This window comes from Solea senegalensis, linkage group LG4, assembly GCF_019176455.1.
Source record: "Solea senegalensis isolate Sse05_10M linkage group LG4, IFAPA_SoseM_1, whole genome shotgun sequence".
NCBI classification, from domain to species: Eukaryota; Metazoa; Chordata; class Actinopteri; order Pleuronectiformes; family Soleidae; genus Solea; species Solea senegalensis.
The window spans coordinates 6,983,250-6,998,307 of NC_058024.1; the positions used below are offsets into that span (position 1 = coordinate 6,983,250).

The following is a 15,058-nucleotide window of genomic DNA, read 5'->3' on the forward strand; positions in this document are numbered from 1 at the left end:
CTTACTTGTGAAATATACTTTTTATTATTATTTATACTGTTGATTTTGCCCCTATGCAGAAACAGAAGGTTTCTACATTAGATCTACAGTGCAATAGATTTCTAGATCTGTAGTAGATTTTATTAAAAGTATTTAAACGACTAGAGGTGTGTAGTAGAGTTAAACTGTGAAGAAGTAAAGAATATTTTGTCTTCATCGTTCTCTTGTAGATTTTATCTAACAGATTTATATGTGATTTTCTGTGTTGATCTATAGCCAGTGTAATCTTGTAGATTTGTAGTAAGATTATTTTTTACTAGATTTTATCCACTATAGATGTGTAATAGTTTTCTAACTGATAAAGATCTATGATAGATTAATTTATTCATTTGCTCTGTTTAATTCCAATATTCTATTGAGTGCCCTTTGTTTGATTAATTGATCTTTTCCTTTTATACTTTGACATTTCAAAGTCTTTCTTTTATTTGTAATCTCGTATTGTTTTTAGGTGTAATACTGCCTTCTACTGTTCTAAGTAGAAGCCAATGTTTTTCTTCTTGTAGTAATTTCCGACAGGCCTTACACTAACCGATGCACTGCTGCCCCCTTCTGTTTGAAATCCATATTAAGTTCCGTAATCACAGTTGTGGCTCGCGCATTGTTACATGACTTCACGTGATTTGACTGCGTCAGCGACCGTTTACACGTAAGTCGAGTGTGTTCGTGGTCACATGACTTGAGTTTCGTTACCGGTTCCTCAACAGTAACTTCAGTCGGTCGGGTGTCGGTGTTGGTGCCTAGCTTACCTCACTCAGCGCCCCCTCAATCTCTCCTCTCCAGTAAAACTCCGCCGCCACAGAGTCACCGATGGCCCGCAGAGCTGCGCTGCTCGTTGTCCTGCAGCTGCTGGCGCTTCTTCTGTCCGCAGTGTCCGCGGGAGTGTTTTTCAGCCAGAAACAGCCTTGTTACGTCCGAACACCGAGGAACCAGCACTTTGGACTCAAGTGAGTTCAACCGAATTATCTTGTTTCTACATGAGTCCGCACTTTTGGTAGAAAACAACAACAACAAACAGTTAGTTTAACGGGATGTTTATTGTCAAACAGCGAGCTAATGTTAGTCCTTTAAATAGCATTAGCCTGAAGTTAGGTTACCCAAAACTGACAAATAATTTACATTTCAGAATTATACAAAAACAACGTTAAGCTGTTCTGCAGCAATGAATGTCGATCAAGCCTTGAAAGTTGGTTCTATACCAATTCCAACAGTTGTCCCAACTTTTCTTGAGTACTTACAGCCCCCGCTGTCGGCATAAAAGTAGTGTTGGAACACACTGTGGTACCAGACCCTTGTGAGCATTATTTGTGACTAGGACAATGGCGAGGAAAGAGGCAATTAACAATGGAAGAGAGACAGACCATCATAGCAGTTAAAAATGTAGGTTTTTCCTACAGAGAAATTGCGAGAAAAAAAGTCAAGGTGTCAGTGAGTACAGTTTCCTTTACCATCAAAATGCACTCAGAAACTGGGGAAAGGTTCAAACCACAACACAATCAGAAGACAAGTTTCTGTCTTAGAGTCAACTGCTAAGATAAGCAGCTCACAGGACAACAGCTTCCAGCACTGCTTAATAGTAGTCATGGTAAGTAAGTCTCAGATGTATAATTATAACTCATCATCACTTTTGTACTGGCATCACAAGGTGTCAGTCACATGTTGAGGAAGTGAACAGTTCACTGAAAAGTAGTTATTTGTCCCTACGGGACTTTTTAGTTCATGTTGTATTAATATTCATAGAAGGTTCTATAACAGGACATTAACAAAAGTCAAACAATAATTGTATTTTGTCCTTCCTCACTTGCTCATTTCCTTTTACCCTAGTTCTTCCCCAGAACAACTATCAGCCAAGAGGCTGATTTTGGAGCATGATGTCCTAGAACTCTTGTTAAATAATAATAAAAAAAATCTAACAGGCCTCAAAAACAAGATTTACATGTACATACACAAAATGAGGTATAAAACAAATATGTCCTGGGGATTGCTGGTTTACCTACAGTATATTAGGTGTTATAGAGTGTACAGTTAGTACAGTTTCTCACATTTTTCAGCTTCTTAAATGTGAATAATTTCTGGTTTCTTTGCTCCATATAACAAAGAAATAATTTCAAACTAGACATTTGAGAACATCCTCACTTCCAGGTTTGAGAAACATCTGATCAACATTTTCTGACATTGTAAGGACCACACAAGTACTTGATTAATCGATTATGGAAATATCGTTAGTTGCAGCTCTACTTATGTGAGTTAATTACTGTGTGAGTCGTCTATCCACTTGAAATTTGTGGGTTTGACAATATGTTCTTGGGCAAAACACTTACTGTAACCCTGCACATTGTTGTATGAATGGATGAATGTCAAAAACTGTGTAAAGCAGCTTTGAGTGATCATCAAGACTAGAAAAGCACTATGTAAATACAGATCATTTACTCCAGCCAGCGATTTTTACTAGACAGAGAAACTCTTAAAGAGAACAACAAATGCTTTAAAAATCAAATCCTTGTCTGTTCACAGGACTGCTCCTCGCCCTCATGAATATTTAAATGTGTCAGATTTGCCCAAATCGTGGGACTGGAGGAACATTGATGGCACAAACTATGTCAGCACAACCCGCAACCAGCACATCCCGCAGTACTGCGGCTCCTGCTGGGCACACGGCAGCACCAGCGCCATGGCAGGTATGATGACTCATGACATAGTTCTCACAGTGGAATTCTCAGACATGTTTGATCTATGGTTTTAGTTCCTCTTTGCTCAGAAGGAACAAAAACTGGTTCGTAAAATTACTATTGCAACAACGACGCTCTAGTCCCAGCTCATGTTCCTTGTAAGTGTGTGAATTCTGCTTTGTACTCTTTATTTATTTTTTACATTTCTATGTGTGTGCTGTCTTCAGATCGCATCAACATTAAACGTAAAGGAGTGTGGCCGTCTGCCTACCTCTCTGTCCAGAATGTGATCGACTGTGGTGACGCAGGCTCTTGTCACGGAGGTGATCATGGAGGAGTTTGGGAGTACGCTAACAAAAAGGGGATCCCAGATGAGACCTGCAACAACTACCAGGCCAAAGACCAGAGTGAGTAGCACACACAGATCAGAGGTTTCTCTCTGTCACTGAAGGTCTGAGAGTGAGCCGTTTGTATGCTCTGTGTTCCTCTCTAAAGACTGCAAGCCCTTCAACCAGTGTGGCACCTGCACCACCTTTGGTGTGTGCAACATCGTCAAGAACTACACCCTGTGGAAAGTGGGAGATTACGGATCTGTGAGCGGGAGAGAGAAGATGATGGCCGAGATCTACGAAAAAGGACCCATCAGGTTTCCTTCATGTTTCTCTCTACTACTGTCCATTTTGTTTGTTTAGACACTCGCTGGCCACTTTATTAGGTACACCTGCCAATCAGAAACACTTAATTAGGCTTTATATTCACACGGAACTGGTATTTTTAGGAGCCGTAACCCTTGTGGCACAAGCTCACTTTGCATTACTGTAATTTTGCGACTGTTTGTGCGATTGGAAACATTCCAACGGTTTCTGAAAGCTGAGAAGTTGCAAGTCACACAAGTCAAACCATTTCACCTCTTGGAGGCACTACTGAGCCATAGTGCACTACTTTTACTTATTTTATAAATATTTTCGCCAGTTCTGAGAGTGTTACGTGCCCATTTTTGTCCCTGTACTACATTCACTGTGCTTCATATTAAGACACACATAATTGCAGCCTCCTGCTCACACTGCAGGGAAACCATCAGACATGGAGTTTGTCTGAGGACCAGAAAGCTTTTGAAAGTAAATACAACTGTAACATCCAGTCATCTAGACTTCTGTTTGGTTAAGACAAGGAATAAAAAAAGTCTTTCACAACAATTTTGTTCCACAAAGGAGTGCAAATAACAAAAAGAATGAAAAGAATTCAGCCAAACAGAACGGACTCTGACACTTTTCTCCTCCACAGACGACAAACGAAAAAGACAGTGTCTGGTTCATCGCCTTTCACTGATTCTTCTTATCTCTCCTACGTCCTTCAACATAACATAATGATACGTAAAAGGTCTAGTGTGTCACATTCAGGGTGGATTATAGACAGAGACTGATTATTCTACCCAAGGATGGATTATTAAATGCCCTGAAACCAAATAATAGCACTGGTTATTATGTGATGTTTTATATGGCCACATACAAATAACAAAAGTTAAGTTATAGAATATGTCTAATAGGGCCCCTCAATCATCATCATTATTACTATTACCATTATTATTATTACCATTATTATTATCCAGGTTTTTGCCTGACAAATAGTAAATTTAGCCTTTGGAAGAAGATTGTAAGCCTTTTATATACACTTTAACTTAAAGCAAGGTGCCATCTTGTGCTGCTATGTGTCTACAAGCTTACTAAACCAATTAATAAGAAGAACATGTGGCCACTGTAGTTTCCTGAAGCGTATGGAAGAACAGCAGCAGGGTTGAGCAGAGGAATCCTCAGATTGTAATAATCTGCAGTCTCACCATTAGATATCAGTAATTCTTACACACTTGAGGTTTATGACACCAGTTGTCGATAAGGTTTTTTGTTGACTGTATTTATACAGCGTTTAATTTCCTTCATTATACCTTGTATGTATCTGATATGGTTTACAGTGTTTATGAACAATTGTAAGTACTTAATATACTGTAAGCTATTAACAGTCAGCGGCTCAGGTCCTCTGTAGATGATTGTACATTCATGTCTTCTCTCCATTGTTTCACGTTAATGTAATCCATGGTGCTTGTTGTCTTCAGCTGTGGGATTATGGCCACAGAGAAGCTGGATGCGTACACTGGAGGTGTCTACACAGAATACCAAGAGGAACCCTTCGTCAACCACATCATCTCAGTGGCAGGGTGGGGCGTGGAGAACGGTGTCGAATACTGGATTGTGCGGAACTCCTGGGGAGAGCCATGGGTACGTCCACGTCCCACAGATCATGTTTAGGCAGTGAGAGGAGTTTGTTTTCTCATCTGTGAAAGTAAAGAGGTTGGAAGGGTTTACTGTCATCTACATTCCAGAAGAGCAGGCACAGAAAGAAAAACAGACCTTAGCCGCTTAACTAAAGTCTCACTGATTTAAATCTACACCCACTTACGTCTAAGAATATGACGAATTGGAAATGGATAACTCTCTTGTACCAAAGTCCAGAGAGAAAATTAACATTTTTAGCTTGCAGGTACGTGGGAGCTGCTGGTCTACTGCTGTCTCATTTGGTCAGTTTGTGCCTTTTGTTAGATTCAAACAGAGGTTCCAAAACACCAAAGTCACTAAATAAAACATTTGAACTTACTGACAGAGGCTGCAATGGATCAACAACTTTTGTGTGCCGTGATTTAAAATTGATTATTTTCTCTATGGACTTTAGTGCAGGGTGTGTAAGCTGTTTATAAATTTGAGTTTCCTACTGGAAAAGGCTGTCAAACTATGAAACTGTTATTCTTTTGTCCTTTCTGGCTGCCGTGTTTTCAGTAAGAGCGAGTGTCCAGGTTGGTTCACAGAAATGGCCGAGCATTTGTCGGCATGCTTGAATGTCTTTGGCTGGAAAATTACTACAACAATTGGTTATCAGAATTAGTAGTTTCTGATTTGCTTCTTTCTTCTCAGGGTGAGAAGGGTTGGCTCAGGATTGTGACCAGTTCCTACAAGGGAGGAAGTGGCAGCACATACAACCTGGCAGTAGAGGAGGACTGTATGTTTGGAGACCCAATCGTCCCTAAAGACTACGTTTAGAGGACAGCAGCACACAGTGCCGGACGATGCTTAAGTATGTGCTATTAATTTCGTCCTTTCTCTGGAAGTGGGGAAATTTTTGTATGCAAAAGCTTGAAAAGGGAAGTTTTGATCTTTTTTTAAAAAAATTTTTACACTTGAAATCAGGGTTAAGTAAATTTCAGCTGGATTTATACCTGCTTCAGTCAAGTGTTCAGACTTTGAACAATCTGAATTATTATCAGGGAGATTAACAACAGACAGATGGAGCAGGGTTTTTCTACAAAAACATAATAAGTGCCTTCTTATATGCATTTCATGTCAAATAGAGCTTTTTATAATTTGGTTTTCACGCCAAACAATCCACACGTCAGAAAAATGGAAAATAACCAATATCTATGCTAATAAACGACACTCGAAAGTGATGGTTCACACAAAATCTTTCCTGTTTCAGTTTCTCTTGTCTTCAAAGTTGAAATGGTGGTTTGAAAAAAGTTTTGTTGCAAATGTGTTATTGGCCATAATTTTATGTGATAAATGTAACTGGTCCTGATCTGTTCCAGATCTTTGTCAGCAATATCACAGGTGTAAATAATCAAAATAATGGTTCCATTAGCTTCCACAGTTTCAGGCATAATATTGGGTTCAATGTTGACATGAACTGAACAGAGCCATGTGATCAGGATCACCTGTGTTTTTCCTGCAAAAACATGTTAAAGGCTCATTCACTTGTGTCGTTCTAGGCTGCTTTTATTCTTGTCCTGAAAAGTCTTGATCCATATGAACTGAGACAGTATGAAGTTTGTCATCGAAAATAAGTAAGTTACGTTCACAACTATAAAGTTTAAAAGAAAAGCACTAAGACTACATGATCAGGTTTTTATTTTAAAACAACTCAAACCAACATAATATAGAAAATACAAAAGGTGAAAAAGAAAAACATAGCTGCATCCTCTCAGAGCCTCTTCTGTCATATCATGAGACTTCTTCAATCCACCCGCTCAGTGACATTGGACTTGTCTCAATAGAAAACAACTTGACGTTCACACAACAAGCCTCTGGCGCCCTCTGTTGGTCATAGTGGCAAGTGCAAGCCAGTGTGGAAGTACACAGTGCCACCAAAAACAATACTTCACTCCCACTCTGTGGGAGTATAATCCTTGTTCTCTTGAAACTGAAAAGTTCAGGCTCGTCTCCGAGTGAAATGAAGCAGAGCACTTCGAGATCACAGATCTTCTGTCCTTGTTTGGTCGTATTTGTACAATGTCCATCAACAATGTTTTTTTTCCTCAGAGTCCACATCAGTTGATCATGATGAAGTTTGACTTGCAATGGGCTGCAAAAAAAAGTAATAACCACATTAATTGTAAAAGAAGTGGATGATATAAAGTTTTTATGTTCCAGTTTCCCAGTCGTGTGTGTGTATAATACATTTCTGTGCTGGCTCAAAATGTAAAAGCACGTCGTCACTCACCGATGAACTCAGCGACAGCATCGTGTTCTCCCTCTGCGCGTATCGTTCCTGCGATGCTGTCGTTCTCCAGGATGGGCAGGAAGAGCTGAACAAAGTCTGATGTATATGGAGGTGCGATAACATCCAGCACCTTTTAAAAAGAACAATACTGGAGTTTAACTCTTTAAACTCTTTCTGATGAATGTTTTTGTAAATAACAGACTATATTTGTATTCTTTTGGTTAATTAAGTAGTCTTGAATGGAAGTCTATAGGAAAATAAGCTTCAGTGAACATTTTCCTGAAGAGTTAAGGTCTCAATCCATAGTTTCAGGTCTTGGTGTCAGTTTTGTAAATTATGTTTCCATTTAGAGGAAAAATAGACAGGACACATATGAATGAACTCCAGTTGATTGACAGCGTGGTTGCAGGTGACATTTGAGAACTTGTGACATTGTGTTGGTCACATTGCAAATCTCAAGAATTAACAGTACAGTCTATGTTAAGTAATCAGTATATACAGGACTGAAAACATCAAAGATGTTGCACTACATGCTGAGACTGTAGGATTCTCAAATGAGGTGTTTCTCATATGACATGATAAACATAATAATACATTATTTCATTAAAAATACAATACTGTACTTGAGTCATGCCAAATCTTCACTTAGCTGATACTTAACCTAGAATACAATATAGTCAAACTTGTTTAATGCAAGACCATTTTCAAGGCCGTGTGTGTTAAATCAAAGGTTTGCAACACCAAGGATCTGCAGGAACTTCTGCGTTGCTGGGAAATATTTATGATGTCACATCTCATTCCAGTAAGATGTCACTTTTACCTCAGTCACAAAGTATCTAATGAGGGAAATATCCGTGTTGAGTTTCTCCAGACACTTTCGAATGTAACCAACTACGGGCAGGACGTAGCCACGACTCAGCAGATGAACCATTCGGTCAAGCAGCGTCTTCTTCAGTTCCAGCTGAGGGGGGGAAACAACATGCAGTCAGCTGAGAGACGGTACATGCACCAACAAAGAAAGTCAAATGAGAGGCATCCATTTAGATCACTGATTATCCCACATTACATGATGTGTGAGCTGGAGTCTTTGCAGCGATTTCTGATTTTTATTTATTTTGTCATCAATGAATCCATCAAGTAATCAATTATGTGTTTGGTCCATAAGATAGAAGAAGCAACCAGAACCAGAAAATATTGACATTTAAGAAGCAGAAAAAAACAGATCGTTTTATTTATTAAAAAAAAACACTCAATGATCAAAATAATTTCTTAATCAATTAATAATCAATCTTTGCAGCCTTAGTGTGAGCTAGGCTCAGTACACACCTGCTCCATGACGTCAAGCTGAGAGTGCTCCGTCTCAAAGAGTTTGATGAGCAGCTGGAGGACCTGCGGGTGCAGCAGCTGGTGACACGTGCAGATCTGTGCAGAGGAGGAATTCATGTTTAAATCCAACACCTGGCTTTGGGACTAAAAACGAAACACTGATCTTGGTGACAGGAATGTCGTACCTCATCCAGCAGAGCTAAATGTACAGGAGTGTGGTCAGTCTGGAGTTGAAAGTAACGCGGCTCAGAAACCGTCCAGTCCACCCACTTTAAAACACCCATGGCAACGACGGGAAACCTGAACACACACAAATTAAATCATACAGGTCAGTCAAGGAAAGTCATTATTTCCACTCCTAAACTCTGCGTTTGAGTGGATATCATTTTCAACAGACAGACAGATGCTTGAAAAACTATCTCTATTTCTTTTTAACTGAATGCAGGAGGTCATATTTCAGTGTTTCTCTAATGAAACGCATTCTTTCCTTTTTATGGAGTTGCAGGTGGTGCAGGGGTCGTGTTCACTCACCGGATGCACTGGTACAAAGTACCGAGTTCAGCCACCAGCTCTGTAGCTCCTTTGTTCTCGTTGCAGCACAGGTTGTGCACGGTCTCTATGGCCTTTGAAGTCGACTTGTGCTCGTCTTTATTTATGTTAACTCGCTTGTTCTGGGAGTGAACAGGTGTCACAAGAGAAACTGAGTTTAAGAAGCTGGCGTGGAACCAGGGAACAAAACAGAACCAAACAAGGACACGTGATATTTACTAACAGCTCACCTGGTCTACTGTGCAGGTGACATTTTACTACAGTAAACACGTCTGCATGCGTTTCTCATGTCAGTCTAATTTCGAGGTGCTGTTCACATGCATTGTCTTTAGTGTACTTTATTTTCAATGGAGATGCACAAATCATGTGCGTCCGTTGCAACACACCTGTTTTTCTGGGCATGTCCCCGTCACACTGAGATAAAAATATCTAAACTTTTCTGAACGCAGCAGGTGCTTTCAGCACACCCATTTGATAAACGGACCAAAGTAGTAGGTCAAATTGTTTTTTGTCCACTCTGAAATGAACTTTGAACCTTACAGCATCCAGACAAAACTCCTGAATCAGCTGGAAAAGAGGATTAACCCAGACATGGCAAGTTTTTTCTTATTTTTCTTCACACATGAAAGAGCAAAGCTGGGGTGAGGAAAAAAGAGTGTTGGTAAACCCCACCGTCTGTGATTTAATTTAGTTTTAATGCAATAATTAATGTGAAGCTCTTGCAACAGAAGAGAAAACCCGCCTTGGTAGAAAACACCTCTGGCTTATTTGATGCATTTTAAGATACTGCATGTGAACAGTCCCTCACAAAATTACTAGCTTTCTGTACCTTTTTCCACGTCTCGACCACACTGGCAGCATACGCCAGGATATGGATGTATTTGTGTTTATGGTCTTGGTTGATCTTTGATCCAGGCTTAAATAGTGACTGCATGAACAGGTCCAGGAAGGCAGGCACTCTGATCTACAGATGAGAAATGTAAGTGTTCCACTGTGCAGCACAAACATTTAGTGATCATAAACAAGGTCAAAGATGCTCTGTACTCACCAGCTCCACAGGAGGAGGGTCCATGCTACTGAACATCTTGAACAGGACTGTGATATCAGCAGGATTCAGGGCTCCTTTAGACAACATGGCACCCAGTGCTTGGCACGCCCGAGGGTAGGCCGCTGCTGTGCCAAGCGCCAGGGTTATCTGACTGGCATCATGACCTCTGACATACGAACCACAGAACTGACGTCAACAGTGAACTTTGATACACGGTTACAGGCACACAAACGTTAAAATGGACTTTGAAAGAATTACTGTGTTAGGCTGACTAAAAATGGATTTTTAAAATAAATATAAACAAGTTAGTCTGACTGAAATGGTACCAAATTTAATTTCTTAATGTTGGACAACACACAAATAACGTGACTGGGAATTGAATTACTACTGCATGTATACGTTCAACTGGACCCAAGCTTGCACATGCTCCACACCTCCCACCACTGAGGTTTGATATGGATGCAATAGAAAAAGCCAGCCAACGAAAAGCAGACAACTGTGAGAAAACATGGTAAAAATCCGTATCACTGCATTTTGGACTAATGAAGAGACTGGATTTATGCTCTTGTCAGCTTAAAGACTTTAATATCTTCAACAAGTCACCATGCTGAAAGGGGGCATATCACCACCTATTGTAGTGGAGGCAGGCATACTTTACCGATAAATTAATTCCTTCAAACCTGGGACAAGGACAATAGTGTCTGGTTCTTAAAAGTTGAGAAAGTATTCTCAACCAATGAGAACTCTTTTATAAAAAAAAAAATACTGAATCATGTTGGCATATGAATTTGCCGAGTTAAATCCCAGTCCGTTCATATTCTACATATTATACATACATAAATTATTTCTTGTTTTATTCAACAAAATCACCATAATTCTGTTACAGTAACATGTGTTCACTTGCACTTGAACAATTTCATTTGGTGAAACTAGACAGATGTCAAACTGAAAGAGAGAGCTGTACCTCTCATGTGCCGACTTCTGCACCTCTTGGCCGATCCTGCGAACAGCTGAACCACCCTGTTCCTCCTGAGACAGGATCGACATCATGGCCTGGGCAAAGAGGTAGGTGTGTTCGCCATGACACACCATCTTCTACAGGAGAGAGGCAACGACAACTCAGCAAAGACCATCCAACACAGAAACAGTAAAGAGATGACACCCTAGTTATTCTTTCATGGCAGAACGTCCACAATTAAAAACGTATGTAATTGTCAGTCATATGAAACAGTTAGGAAAGACAAAAAACGTATGAGGTACAAACCTATGATACCAGATCCTTTTTAAAGAATCTGATATTTTAAATGATCAAACCAGATTTAACATTAATGAACCGATTCTTAATGACAAGTAGCAGTAGGACTTAAAAACAAAGTAATCATGCACGTTTTTATTTTACAGAATCAAAGTTTATAGAGTGCAAAATAAAGTTAGTCTCACAGCAAACTCGGGCAAGTTCTTCTCCAGGTTCTCCTCTCCTCCATCCAGCAGAGTGGCCAAAGACGTCCTCAGTACTCGAGAGAAAACCTCCAACTGCTGACACGCAGTGGACACACTGGTGATCTCTCCCTGGTAACCGGCATCTGAAATGAGCTTGACACACAGAGGAAGGGTGAGTAAACAAACTGCTACAAAGTAAAACAACTGCTTATATTGAGAAAATACAAACAATTAAGATATGTTGTAAAATTGCTGTTTTTGAGTTTTTTTGTGTAATTATACCTTCACAGTGAAGTTGAGCATGAGACAATCTGGGTGAGCCTCTGCCAACTTATAGAAGAGATCTCTCCATGTAGTGTGTGCTATCATCTGCTCGAGCCACGCAGGAGTCTGAAAACACAGCAGAATTGATTTGTTTCATATACACAAAAATGCTTCCTCTACAACATAAGTAATATATAACATTGATGACCAAGTCTTCAGCATAAGATACACCGTATTTGAGCAGATCTCACCTCTCCCTCAACAGTGAAAATGGAATCTGCTTTCTGGGGGTCGAAGTGCTTTATCAGAAGACTCTTGAGGTGATTTTCAACCCGCTCTTGGACCTGAGCAGGCTCTACACCTGCAGTAAAACAAAGACACTGCAGATTAATAAACAACAAGGGGCATGTTTCTCCTTGGCACAGAGTTGATGACTCAGACGCCATGAGCACGTAAACCAAAGTCTTCGGTGTGATCTCACATTTCTTAGTCCATTACCTACCCATCTGGATGAGCCACTCTGCCAGCAGGTTAACAGTCTGAGCCACAGCAGAGTAGTTTTCAGACAGAAGTTGGATGACGTGTTCCGGAGAACCACCTGCTCGGAAATACCTGTGAGAATAAAGACAAGGAAATTTATGACTGAAGCCTCTCTTCCTTCTTCACAAACCTATCTATTAATTCTCCAGCCGATTACTATGGGTGTGCAGTGCCGAATTTGACATTGTTTGGATAAGACATGCAACAGAATGGGTATAGGTCCTTGACTTGATTACTTCAATAGCTGCTGAATATGTCAAATATAGTCACAGGCAACAAAAAGTGGATAATGTACAGTATCATGCAATTTTTCAACCATGTCAATAATTCGCTCTGCCTGCAACCAAAGCTCGGTAAACAGATGAAAACAAAACATTTGTCCTATGTAATGACCTGTGAGAGGCACAAAGAAATATTCCCATCTGTCTTGTTTTCATCCAGTGTGAAACCTTTAGGGAGGGTTCCTTAGCAGAAATGACAGGTATATCACTAAACAGGAAGCTTCTGCATGCCGACAGTCGTGCCAATGGAGAGAGGATAGGCAAGGCATCGTGCCATGCACATGAATGCTGAGTGAGTTGACGCCAAAGATGCAGGAACTGCGATAGTATTGTTCTTGTTTTAGAAAGAGGGATCATAATGTTTGGAGACAGGCCCTCACGTTTTGAGGGTGTTGAAGATTGCAGGCTCCATGATGTAGTCCCTGCTGGAGAATTTCTGCAGACAGTCTTCCTGGACCTTTCCGTCATCAGCATAACCTTCCTCCTGAAAGATAGAAAGGGTTTATGATTCTGTAATGTTCTCTGTAGGATTGCAATAATGAAACCATTAACCAATTAGTATTTGATATTTTAACGAAAAGACACTTTTTTGGGTAATCGACCCTGTACAAGAGTAAACTGAATTTTTGGTTAGAGAACAGATCAAGACATTTGAAGACATTGTCAATTTGGAAAACACATATAAATATTTTTCATTATGTAGTGACATTTACTGGACTAGAAGAAAAAAAGATTTCCGTCTGATGATCGTTCAAATATGTATTAATACTTATACTTACTATAAAAACTCAAAAAATAATCTAATTTGAAGGGATTTTGTTGACAGCTGAAAAACTATTTTCCCCATGTTGACAGTCAATTAATTATTTGATAAATTAAAAACAAGTTCTCTGTGACACTAAAGTGAAAATCTGACAAATCTTCTTGACAAAACAACAGTCATTATTATGAGGTTTGTGAAACAACAATGAATCAGTGAACTGATTACTCGGGAAATGAGTCAAGATCTCAATTGAACAAAGGACAAAAAGAGCTGCAGATTATAAACCGTGTCTTCCCACTTTTAGGTTAAAACAGCGAAGTAAAAGTTAACTGGTGAATCAATGGGAAATTCTTGGCTTATATGATATGAAGTGCTCGATGTGTGAAAAACTTTTACTTGACATAACAATCAAGCCTTTTGAGTTGTGTTGCAGAACACCAACAGTCTGGTGTGCTTTTAAAAAAATTAAAAATTAAAATTTTGCAAAACTAGAGTTCTGTTGAGATGGAGAGCTAAACGGTCAGCATGTTAGCTAGCTTGTAGCTGATGTTAGCCAGTTAACTTAGCTGTTGTAAGTTCAGACTTTGCTGCGGAGGTTCTTTTTAACACTACAGGTGCACACGTTTCCACCACTTTTATCACAACACATCAACATCATCGATGCAGCCTGAGTGTTAATATTCCGTTATCACAACAGCAAACCAGCAGCTGCTAGAGCTGCAGCAAAGCTAATGCTAATTAAACGGCAGCAACAAGTCGACGTCTCACCGTGCTTCCCTCCGTTCCTTCCCAGTCTCCTCCGCCGCTGTAATACTCTTCGTCCATGATGACGAGGAAAGCAGGCGTTGAGTTTGTTGCAACAAATCACCTGGGTGTGTTTAATATGGGTGCAAACGGGTTAAAATGGGGAAAACGACAACCTGCTAGGCTAGCAAGCTAACAACAAGAGGAAAATGGCGAAGCGGTGTACTGCAAGCCACGCCCCCTAATCTCAGGGTCTCATCAGTATGTTAGGACTGTCAGGTGAAGCTGAGCTCTCAGCACAACACCACATTTTTATTTATTTATCGCTGAGCTCTCTCAGCACAACACCACATGTTTTTTATTTATAATTTTTTTTAGGTTTTATGTCATCATTATGCAGGTCACATGTTTCTATGAAACACCAGGTCTTTTTTACTCTTCTTTGGCACGTTGTTAGATTTATACAAACATAAAAAAATCAAGTGCTAAATAAGCAATACCTAACAAGTGCAAATATAAGTCCTTTATTGGTCCCGCAGTGGGATATTTACATTGTCACAGCAGCAAAGACACTAAATAATAAACACGCATTTCCAAGAAAGTACACTATAGAAATATATTAAGACTACAACATTTTTAAAAAAACAACATGCATTATAGACAGTTTCCACAGAATGTAGACCTGATTTTAATAGAACTTTTATTTAATCTTTGTTTTTCATATTCAATGTCCCATTATGAGCGTCCCTGCCTTTGACCTGCCCCTCCCAGGTAAAAAGCTGAAAAAAATCTTTTAATCTTCTACACTTGCTCAACCTTTAGGCCCTATATGTTGACCTTCTTTCCATTCACAGTC

General features: G+C 39.7%; 2 protein-coding genes across 2 annotated transcripts; one reads left to right on the top strand and one right to left on the bottom strand.

Moving 5' to 3' along the window:
* The first annotated feature begins 627 nt into the window (after positions 1 to 627).
* On the top strand, positions 628 to 6,212 carry ctsz (cathepsin Z). The gene is made up of 7 exons (XM_044023272.1): positions 628 to 685; positions 820 to 983; positions 2,551 to 2,714; positions 2,933 to 3,112; positions 3,201 to 3,351; positions 4,816 to 4,978; positions 5,669 to 6,212. The coding sequence occupies exons 2-7, from the start codon at positions 847 to 849 to the stop codon at positions 5,792 to 5,794; spliced, it is 921 nt and encodes a 306-aa protein (XP_043879207.1). The 5' UTR covers positions 628 to 685; positions 820 to 846; the 3' UTR covers positions 5,795 to 6,212.
* Positions 6,213 to 6,638: 426 nt separating this feature from the next.
* Positions 6,639 to 14,445, bottom strand: nelfcd (negative elongation factor complex member C/D). The gene is made up of 15 exons (XM_044023270.1): positions 14,227 to 14,445; positions 13,076 to 13,179; positions 12,377 to 12,486; positions 12,126 to 12,235; positions 11,893 to 12,000; positions 11,611 to 11,763; positions 11,135 to 11,265; positions 10,171 to 10,336; positions 9,952 to 10,086; positions 9,105 to 9,244; positions 8,759 to 8,873; positions 8,574 to 8,669; positions 8,068 to 8,208; positions 7,248 to 7,377; positions 6,639 to 7,109 (listed from the first exon to the last, which is right to left on the bottom strand). The coding sequence occupies exons 1-15, from the start codon at positions 14,281 to 14,283 to the stop codon at positions 7,075 to 7,077; spliced, it is 1,731 nt and encodes a 576-aa protein (XP_043879205.1). The 5' UTR covers positions 14,284 to 14,445; the 3' UTR covers positions 6,639 to 7,074.
* Between the last annotated feature and the right edge of the window lie 613 nt (positions 14,446 to 15,058).

Excerpts from the sequence above, each read along its gene's own strand:
- ctsz (XM_044023272.1), top strand. The coding sequence starts at position 847 with ATGGCCCGCAGAGCTGCGCTGCTCGTTGTCCTGCAGCTGCTGGCGCTT. Across the intron at positions 3,352-4,815 it reads TACGAAAAAGGACCCATCAG|CTGTGGGATTATGGCCACAG; the intron begins GTTTCCTTCATG and ends TGTTGTCTTCAG. Across the intron at positions 4,979-5,668 it reads ACTCCTGGGGAGAGCCATGG|GGTGAGAAGGGTTGGCTCAG; the intron begins GTACGTCCACGT and ends CTTTCTTCTCAG.
- nelfcd (XM_044023270.1), bottom strand. The coding sequence starts at position 14,283 with ATGGACGAAGAGTATTACAGCGGCGGAGGAGACTGGGAAGGAACGGAG. Across the intron at positions 11,266-11,610 it reads AGAACTTGCCCGAGTTTGCT|AAGATGGTGTGTCATGGCGA; the intron begins GTGAGACTAACT and ends TCTCTCCTGTAG. Across the intron at positions 8,874-9,104 it reads ACTTTGTACCAGTGCATCCG|GTTTCCCGTCGTTGCCATGG; the intron begins GTGAGTGAACAC and ends GTGTGTGTTCAG.